The following is a 10,169-nucleotide window of genomic DNA, read 5'->3' as shown; positions in this document are numbered from 1 at the left end:
GGCATTGACGGGCTTTTTTAATGTTAAATGGACCGTTTTGTGGCCGTGACCTTAATGTTATGTTTTAAGTTGTTTTAACTGTGTTTATTTACTTTTTATTTAAGTTTTTCTATTTTTTTAATCACGTCCAACACGGACATGATTTGGGATGCGGTCGTGCGGTGGGCGCACGCACGACCCAACAGACAGAAGCCGACATGACCGAACCCATTGCCGTCCCAAACGGACAAAATCCGATCAAACCGGACGTCCGTTTGGGATCGTGCGGTGGAGTTGGCCTTACTCTCCAATGCTGCAGGCATTGAATTCCATATTTTCTTAAAGGTTCCGAATCAATTTTTTATGCAACAAACTTTTCCCGAAAACAATTCGCAAAAATATTATCTTTATCCTACTGTATTTACTTTCTCCATACTGATAGAGACATCCATAAAATGAAAATTTGAACCGGAGAGATCCATATTCCATAACTGTGCGTGATGAACAGAAAAAAAACGAAGGGAAGAAAAAAGTTTGGGAAGTAGATAGCGACCCGACGCAGGTAATGGGCTCCATGCAGAGATAGGCCTGGAAATAATTAGGGTAAATGGGGCGTTCTTTATGTAGCCCACACGAGTCTTATCAATAGTCAGGGTAAAAAAATCCGGTCGCCCATGCATTGACCTGCCAGGTTGCATCAAAGAAGAATCCTCGTCGCCGCCCCTCTTCTCCGGCAGGCGGCAGCGGCGGACTGGCGATCATCACGGTGAGATGCTTCCTCCTCTGCCAGTCGTCCCACGCAATCCACTTGCTTCTCCTTCCTTGCAGTTGCTTTCCCCTTTTCTTCGCGACGAATCCACCCTAGCTAGCAAGCTCTTTCTGTGATAGCTAGATGAAATCCGTCACACCTGAATAGCAGATCGTTGCTGTCGCCGATATATATATGTCTGCATATTCAGGATTTCAGTTGACCTTTCTGGTTTTCTTTTCCACCATCATGACAGTTCATGGGTTTTTTTGTCATCATTGTGTATGTTTCACCATCATGAAAGTATTAGGGTTTTTTATGTTTAGATCAAAATGTGTATGTTTCAAATAAAATAAAATTTGGACCTCAGAAATAACACCCAAAGATCGGATTTGTGCATGGTGAGCCGGGGATGATTATTACATTGGAGGGTTACTGTTTACATTTTTTTGTCATCATTGTGCCAAACTTGTTTTAATCAATTTTATGAATTGCACAGCACAAGCAAAAATTTAAAATACATGATTTAGTCTGAACCCATTTTTCTTGTAATGTTTGCTTAAAAGCAATCGTCTGCAGAGAGGTCTTTCATTAAACACTGTTGTCAGTAGGATGCCCCGCTGCACCTGGTACAATAACTTTTAGTCCCATTGTTCACTTGACTTTCAAAACTCAATCTAGAAAAAAAGTGTCGTTACTTCTATAGTTGTTCAGTCCCATGCCTTGCTTTTGTGAGTATTGTCTTTTGCATGTCTGGTTCAAATATCAGTAATATACCATAACACTAATCTTTCTAAAATTAGGGAGCCCGCATTCAATTGAGGTCTCCAGTTGACATTGTGACACCCGATTTTATCTGGTCAAAAAATTCTCAAAGCTCTTTCATTTAATTATTTTTATTTATACCTCTATAACATTGTACACCTTAGTTTTAAAAGAGTCTCATTTAATTGAGGTCTCCAAGACTCCAATTAAAACTGAGTCTTTTGATTTTGACCGGGTCAATAATTTCTCAAAACTCTCTAGACAAATAAATTATGCTTCCTAATGGGTTCGGTTTACAATTTTGACCGAACTAACAAATTTTTAAATTAATCACAGGAACCGGCCTATAGAAACATATCAATCACGCCCATGCAGCCATTGGCGTAGAAATTTTTCCACATATATAAGGTTGGTTAGCATATAATATAGAATCACACCACGAAATGCCCATCAAATTACCGAATTATATAAATAAAAACACTATGTCATCTCTCCCACACATCAAGCGAAATATTTCAGTAGTTTCAAAATTGAAGTGGTATTACTTTTTTGAAAAGTCAAATTCTTCAAGTTTAACCAAGGTGAGAGCAAACATATTGGCATCCACAATATTATATAAAAAATCGATAATTCATTTATAAAATTAATCAAAATACTTTGATATTATGGATTTTGATATATTTATCTATAAATTTAATCAAATTTAAAGAATTTAACATTTTGAAAATTAATACACATTATGTTTTAAAACAGAGTGATTAGGTTTTTGTAATCTAACGACGCAGCAAAGCGCGGCCAGTCCTTCTAGTAAGTAGTAACTGTGCAAGGAGGGAACAAATAATAAACTGGAGTAGGATAAATCTACTATTTCTGTGTGTTTCTCATTTTCAAAGCCTGGTGGGTGGGCAATATTCCAGAGTTGTATTCTTATATGCGCGTGCTAAAAACTCTGTTGCTATTTCCAACTTCTAAAAGCCCGTAGCATGGTGGGTGGGCTATCAGCTGTGGCTTTCAATATAACCCGTACCCTAGGCCGTTTATCTAATTTTATACTCAATCTGTCCCAAAACAATTGACGTGGCTTTAGTCCAAATTTGTTTAAATCTGAACTAAATACATGACTCTTATTTCGAAACGGCGAGGGTATATAAAAAGAACAAATTGTTAATATGCATGATTGTGGAACTACATCTCGGTGTTTCGGATGATGGAAGGATGCCAAGGCGGCGCCCTCGGGCAGCGAGGTTCGTGGCTCTGCATGGTGGCTCTATGGGGTAGGTTCGTGTCTCTCCATGGCTTGGTGCTGCAAGGGTAACGAGGTCGTTGGCTGGTTGGAAGTTGGCATGGCACTATGGGGTCGGTCTGACCGGAAGTCGGGGTGGCGGCCCCGGATATTAGGCACAGCGTTCGTGTTTTGCGGGCGGCCATCTAGTGTAGCAAGGGCTACAAGGCGCCAGAGTTGTGCGGTGCTACATCTCGTGAGCGGGCAGGGGGTTTCGGAGCGGCGGCTCCGGAACCAGGGGTATGTGTTTGTTGCAATTGTGGCCTTGGCTCATATGGGGGACGAGGCTTTCTTGTTTGTGCACTTTTCGGCATGGTTTTTCTTATAAAATGGCCATTCTGTTAGGTTTTCGATCCGGTTTTTCTTATAAAATCTTCTCATATGATGCAATGCCAGAACTCCTGGCCAAGGTTCCGTCAAAAAATATGCATGATTATTATGTCTTGTCGTCTGCTTATTATATTTTCTACTGTCCTTACTAATTAATTTTTAGGTTACAGTCTACAAAAGTTGTTACTCTATTTGGCTCTTTTTTGACGGGGCCTTTTTTGTGCTCATTTCGATGATCTGAGCTGCTAGAATACTGCCTAATTTGGAATGCCTTAATTGACCCTGTTTTGCTGGTGGCAGGAGTAGCAACCAACCAATTGAAATCATTCTGATTAAAAAGGAATATCATGGCTACTAAGGAGTTATCGATGAAGCTCCTGATTGATACCAAGGCTCAGAAAGTCTGCTTTGCCGAGGCTGACAATGAAGTCGTCGAGTTCCTGTCCAGCCTCCTATGCCTCCCGATGAGCACCGTCATCAATCTGCTCACCAAAGAGCGTATGGTCGGCAGCATTGGGAATGTCCTTGATAGCCTGGAGACGCTTGACGCCGCGTATGTATTCTCAAGCAAGGGCAGGGAGCCCTACATGAAGCCAACAGTTGCCCCCGGTATGCTCTCTCCTTTGCAACAGCTGCTGGGGGGTGCACAGTTAAATGCCAGTGGCAGGTTCTTCACCTGTCAGGGGAAAAGATGCTGCTACACAAGCCATAGTTGTGGGTATGTTTCAGTTGTTAGAGGCAGAAAATGCCCAGGTTGCTCCACCGGAATGAACAATGATATGCCGCATGTCAAAGCTGAGGGGTTTGTGGTCGGGACAGCCACGTATACAGTCAAGGATGACCTCTCGATGATACCGGCGTCCAGTGTGGCAAGCGTTGCCTTGCTCACGCAGTGCGGTGTCAAGGACCTGAGCATGCTACAAGAAAAATTGGTGACGATTGGCAAGGAAGAGGTTACTTACAATACACACATACTCTCTTATTTTTATCACTAGTTTCCCATGCACGTAGTTTCGATTAATTGGTGCAGTTCATGATATCTGTGTTGGAATGTTAGGCGCTGGACATACTCCTTGCTTCGCTCAAGTCCAAGACCGTCCTGACTGATGTCTTCCTTCAGACAAGAAAAGCTCGTTGCAAGAAGGAAACTGTTGCCTAGTTATGCAGCTATGCCCCAGCGAAGTCACCAGACATTAATTGTCATACACAAATCATCATGTGGCCCTGGTGGATGAGTGAGTTCTGAGTTGCCGGTCTTTTTTGCATTGCCTGAACATTCTCTAGGTTAGTGGACAAAAGCTAGTAGGCTGCTTAAATTAAAATCTCTGTTGGCATCATGTACTGTGAGATGTGTGCCAGCAGAGATTTTTCAGAAAGATATTGGTATGAACTTTTTACAAATCATCATGAACCAAGCTTTTGAATTATAAACCATTGTCACTATTGACCTTTTTTTTAAGCGCACACCGTAGAACAGTTGTCCTATGGTAAGATTTTCATTAATATATATACAGATACAATGTGGAAAGGAAAAAAGAGGAAAAAAAACTAAGCAAATTCTGCTAAGGTGTATAGGAAACGGCTCAGACTACTGCAGTTTATGGGAGCACAGTCATCGTAAGAGCATCTCCAACAGCTGCGCTTCGCGTCGTGCCTAAAAAATGTTTTTGCCGCGCGCGTTTTGACTGGTTTAGCGCGGGGATAGGCGCTTGCTCCAACAGCCGCGCTATAATGCAGCGCGCGCCGCTCCAGCAGCGCCCAAAAATGCAGCGCGCGCAGCACGCACAAACCACATGTACATTTTAGAAAATAGGAGCAAAAATGATCAAACAAACAAAATAAATTAACAATAAATAGTCATTACAACTCAAACAAATAGTTTATCGTTCAGTACAATAAATAATGCAATAAACACAACCAATAGTTAATGAACAATACAATACAAATATGCAATAAACACAACCAAATCATGATCTTTGTCGTCCATGCCATGTCCACCACTCTTCAATCAGATCCTTCTGAAGATCGTTGTGCGTTGCGGGACGACGAATGGCATGATAGGAGGCAACAAAACGGGCTACCCTTTCAGCCCTCCGTCGCACTCGCACAGGATGTCCCAAGAGCTCATACTGTGAGTAATCTAAATCTTGGCCACGCTCATTCTCGATGATCATGTTGTGCATGATCACACAAGCGTGCATGATGTACCAAAGCATTTTTTGATCCCAAAATCTAGCCGGTCCTCTCACAATAGAAAATTGGGCTTGCAAAATCCCAAATGCTCTCTCCACATCTTTTCTAGCAGCCGCCTGAGCATTGTGGAAATCAAGATTTTTCTTACCTTCCGGCTTTTTCAACGGCTTCACGAAGGTTTGCCACTTTGGATAGTTGTCATCCGCTAGATAATAGCCATAGTTGTACGTACGGTCATTTGCTACAAACTGCACCGGTGGCAACTCACCATCTGCAATCTTATTCATCATTGGTGACCGGTTGACAACATTGATATCATTCAAAGATCCAGGCATTCCAAAGAATGCATGCCAAATCCAAGTCTCCTGATCGGCCACCGCTTCAAGGATTATAGTGGAACCCTTTTTTTGGCCGTGGAATTGCCCATGCCATGCCTTTGGACAATTCTTCCAACTCCAATGCATGCAATCTATTGAGCCAAGCATGCCAGGAAAGCCGCGAGCCTTGTTCATCGCCAATAGACTTGCGACGTCTTCAGCAGTGGGAGATCTCAAATACTCCTCGCCAAACACTTGCACAATTCCCACTGCAAAGCGCTTGACACACATGATGGCTTGGCTCTCACCCATAGCCAAGTGATCATCAACTAGATCAGCCGCGATACCGTATGCCAACATACGCAAAGCGGCTGTCACCTTCAGAAAGGTGCTATGCCCGAGCTCTCCGGCGGCATTCCTCCTTTGCTGGAAAAACCGGTCATGGCTCGCTAGTTTCTCTGTAATGCGCCTGAACAAGTCTGTGCTCATCCTAAACCGGCGACGAAAATACGACTCCGGATATGTGGGATTCTCCACGAAATAGTTCTTCATCAATCTGTTATGGACATCAATCCTATCTCTTCAAATTTTCTCCCGACCTATAACCGAACCACCGTGCTTCGGTTTTTTATTGATATGCATAGCTATTATCATTGCAAGATCCTCCTCCTCTTCCATATCAAATTCTTCTTCGGAAGAATCATACGACGAACTCATCTACAATGTTCAATACTATACTATAAAAACTACAATTCAAAACATGCACCAAATTCATAAGTTTGGAGCAATACATACCTTGTAGGCGTTTTGTCGAACACCTTGCAGGCGCGGCGCGGCAGCGAGCGCTCGGGCGCTATTCCTCGGACGTCGGAGGCGCGCGAGGGCCGGCAGGACTAGGAGGGGTGGGGCGGAAGCGCTGCGGCGCGGGGAGGCCGGGGAAGCGCCTGAACGGTCGCCGGGGGGCGCGGGCGGCGGCCGCAGCGGAGACAGGCCGGGGAAGCGCCTGAGTGGTCGCCGGCGGGCGCGGGCGGCGACGGCGGCACGGGGATAGGCCGGGGAGCGCCTGAACGGTCATCGGGGGCGCGAGCGCCGGCGGCGGCGCGGCCAGAAGGGGGTGGCAGTGGGGAGCGAGCGCGGAAGAGTCGCGCGCGCGGAAGCTGGCGCAGCAAATAAGGGGCGCGCGATTGCGTTTCGGCCATCGCGCTGAACTGAAAATGCCGCGCGCGCCGTTTTTGCGCGCCCGATGGAGCTGCCCGCCGCGTTGCGCGCGCGCTAAAACTGACTTTTTTGCGGCGCGACGTTAGTATAGGACGGCTGTTGGAGATGCTCTAAGGTCAACATTTTGTGCTAGTCGAAGCTGTCAACATCATAGATGTGCAGTGATCCATTCAGTAAGCCCGTTCTGTGTTGCAAGAGGATTTAAGTCTGAACTTCCAACAGTTAATACTTTGGAACCTCTTGCCCGTCTATTTTCCCATTCTTTTGAGTTCAAATGTTACAGAATCACTGGATGATGATGTCCATATATAGCAATTGGTGATGGCAATAAAGAATGTGTTGACTTCCTTGCATCGATTTCTTCGAAACTAAACAGGTGTTGTGTATCTTCTATGCCTCATCGGGTCGGAATTCAGGTATGAGTGATACCACATATTAGAGAGCTTGTGGTTTTGGTCCCTTGAATCTTCAGCCTAGGATCTGGGGTTGTTTTGTTTAGGCACTTCGACACGTCATGTTGATAGTGGTCGCAAGCGTGATGTCAATTGATCAAATCAATTTTCTGATGTGTATGTGTTGGGTATGTGTTTGCGATGTAGCCGTGTAGAGGTTGATGGTCGTAATGTGTTGGATATGATTGTCGTGATGATTTTATGCTTATGGGGTTTCATGTTGTGTGAGTAGTCCTCATGTGGTAGATTTATATCGCTTTTCGTCGGATTTTCCATCAATTAACTGGAAAACTCTCCTTCTTTTCAAAAAAAGAGAAACTAACAGTGTTGAAGTTGCCTGATTGTCCCACGACAGCAAAGTCGTTGATCTCATACAAGGGCACAACAAGTTTTAAGATAAAGTTTTTGAATCTTACTTTTTCAAGTTCGCTTTTTCTGAAATCCGGTGTTTTTGTGCGAACTCGCACATAGTTTAGATCTCGATCTCTGCAGTTTCCGGAACCTGTGATTTTGTCAATCGCTCACACTAAGTTTTAATAGATGATATTTTATGAACTTTGAAAAAACAATCGTCAAAGCAAGTTTAAAATGGATCTTAGTTGAAAGCCCAGGCCACAAAGAACATGAATTTGAAAAGGAGACTTAACTTGAACTTTCAGTTTGAAAGACATGAGGCGTTAAGTTCCAAAGCCGAAGGAAAAAAGAATGTGTGAATGGCTCGGCGTCCGGCACGCGCATGTCCCAAATCCTCTTTCATAAATTTTATCCCATTTTGGAAAAAATCATGATCTTTACCTTATTTTTGTCAAAGTTGTGCCACAATTTACCGTCTCGTTTTCCCCCAATTTGGTGGTAACAAGCCTTACCATGTAGGCGGTTCTTATTTTCTCTATCTATTATTAACAAGCTCGAACCATCTCCGAGGATCTAGGCTGATCGGATGCACAACTCCAACTGTTCGATAGGGATAACGGTAGTAGAAAGTGGCTGAACTTCGATGATGATCCGAAAACGGCACAAGGGGAGGTCCAAACACTTGTAGTGTTGCAGGCTCCTAAAGATGCATCGACGGTTGACCTGGTGGATGGTGGAAGCGAGAAGGAGAATCCCCTGGCCGAACTGGTGGCAATCGAGACGGTCATGGTTCCAAGACTGTATCTGCACCGGAGAAGACACAAGTTCACAAGAAAGCAAATACATGTGATGCTGCGAATCAACCTCAAATATCGGCGACTCCCGGGTCAGGAGTTGACCAGACGCAATGAAAATCCTCAGCTACAATGACCATGGGTTTCAAAAACCCACGGCTATCCAGGGCTCTGCTGAAACTGATTAAACGAAGTAACCCGGACTTGATGTTTCTGTCGGAAACTCATCTCGAGGAGTGGCCTATAGAATGCTTGTGCCGTAAAGTAGGAATGGATTATAAAGAAGTGGTTGGCAGTGATGGGAAGAGTGGGGTTTTGCTCCTACTCTGGAAGAAAGAAGTAGTTGTTTCATTGCGCCACAAAATGAGCAACTACATTGATGTGTGTGTGGTAAATAATCAAAATGATGTTTGGCGGTTGACTGGTCTCTATGGAGAACCTAAGTGGAAGGATAAACACAAAACTTGGGATCGTTTGAGAGATGTCCATGCAGCTGTGGATCTCCCATGGCTCGTGATGGGTGACATGAATGAAATCCTCTACCCGTTCAAGAAGGAGGGTGGAAATCTCAGACCGGTTTAGTTTATGGAAAATTTTCGAACAACTCTTGCCGACTGCAGACTCTCTGATTGTGGATTCATTGGAGAATATTTCACCTGACATAGAGGGGGGTATTCATGAAATACTCGATAGGGGCCTTGGAAAAATAAATTCTCTGCTGCTGTTCTGCAAAACCTCGAATATGGCTGATCTGACCATAGGTCGATTCTCATGTGTATCGACATGGAAGCCCAGCAGGAACTAAATGGACCTTCGGTCCTTCGATTTGAAGCAAAGTGGTTGAGAGAGCCTAACTTCCATTAAGTTGTGGCGGAAGCTTGGGCCAGATCGGGTGAGAAAAGTCCAAATGGGGACTTGGCAGCAAAACTATCAGTGGTTCATGAATTACTGCATACGTGGAACCGCACTACCCTCCAAAGCACTAGCAATAAATTAAAAACAGCGTAGAGAAAGTTTAAATCAGTTGTCTCGGGTCCCTTATCTGATGAAAGCATAAAGTATCAAAATGAGTTGGCTGGTGAAATTGAGTTTCTTCTAGAGCAGGAGGAGATTAGCTGGGCTCAAAGAAGCCGCATAAACTGGCTCCTGCATGGCGAAAAAAATACTAGCTACTTCCACAACTTTTGCAAATGCTAGACGAGCCAAAAATAGAATAAATAAACCGAAGGATGAGACGGGTGCGTGGAAGGAAGGATACGATGATCTGAACCCGCTTATTTCCCAATACTTCGCGGGCTTGTTCACGACTGAGGTGGAGGAACATGACCCTGATATCCTACAGAAAGTTAACCCGAAGGTTACCAACGTTATGAATGAGAACCTTCTCAGACCATACACAGCGAAAGAGGTCAAGAATGCTCTCTTTGCTATTAGTGATACGAAGGTACCCGGGACAGACGGATTACACGCTATGTTCTTTAAGAAGTGTTGAATCTGATTGGAAACGAGTTAACAACTGAAGTCCTTGCAGCTATGAATTAGAAATCAATTCCACCTGGCTGGAACGATACGGTAATTGTGTTGATTCCAAAGGTAAATGACCCAGAACTCATTACACAATATAGACCTATAAGTCTTTGCAATGTTCTTTACAAAGTCATTTCCAAGATGATTGCTCTTAGACTGAAACAGGCCTTGGATGAGGTTATCTCCCGAGTGCAAAGTGCTTTCGTCCCT

The 10,169-nt window shown here is 44.1% G+C and overlaps 1 protein-coding gene across 1 annotated transcript; it reads left to right on the top strand.

Annotated features, from left to right (window-relative positions):
- Positions 1–3,451: 3,451 nt before the first annotated feature.
- Positions 3,452–4,263, top strand: LOC123410019. Its single transcript, XM_045102889.1, has 2 exons — positions 3,452–4,057; positions 4,162–4,263. Exons 1-2 carry the CDS (start codon positions 3,452–3,454, stop codon positions 4,261–4,263), a joined length of 708 nt encoding a protein of 235 aa, XP_044958824.1.
- Positions 4,264–10,169: the final 5,906 nt, after the last annotated feature.

The sequence above is a fragment of the Hordeum vulgare genome, chromosome 7H (genome assembly GCF_904849725.1).
Source record: "Hordeum vulgare subsp. vulgare chromosome 7H, MorexV3_pseudomolecules_assembly, whole genome shotgun sequence".
Lineage (NCBI taxonomy): Eukaryota > Viridiplantae > Streptophyta > Magnoliopsida > Poales > Poaceae > Hordeum > Hordeum vulgare.
This window is presented reverse-complemented; position numbering and strand designations above follow the sequence as displayed.

What these genes read in the sequence shown, in the direction of transcription:
- LOC123410019 (XM_045102889.1), top strand. Translation starts at nt 3,452, where the DNA reads ATGGCTACTAAGGAGTTATCGATGAAGCTCCTGATTGATACCAAGGCT. An exon ending in TGACGATTGGCAAGGAAGAG is followed by an intron (nt 4,058 to 4,161) that starts GTTACTTACAAT and finishes TTGGAATGTTAG; the next exon opens with GCGCTGGACATACTCCTTGC.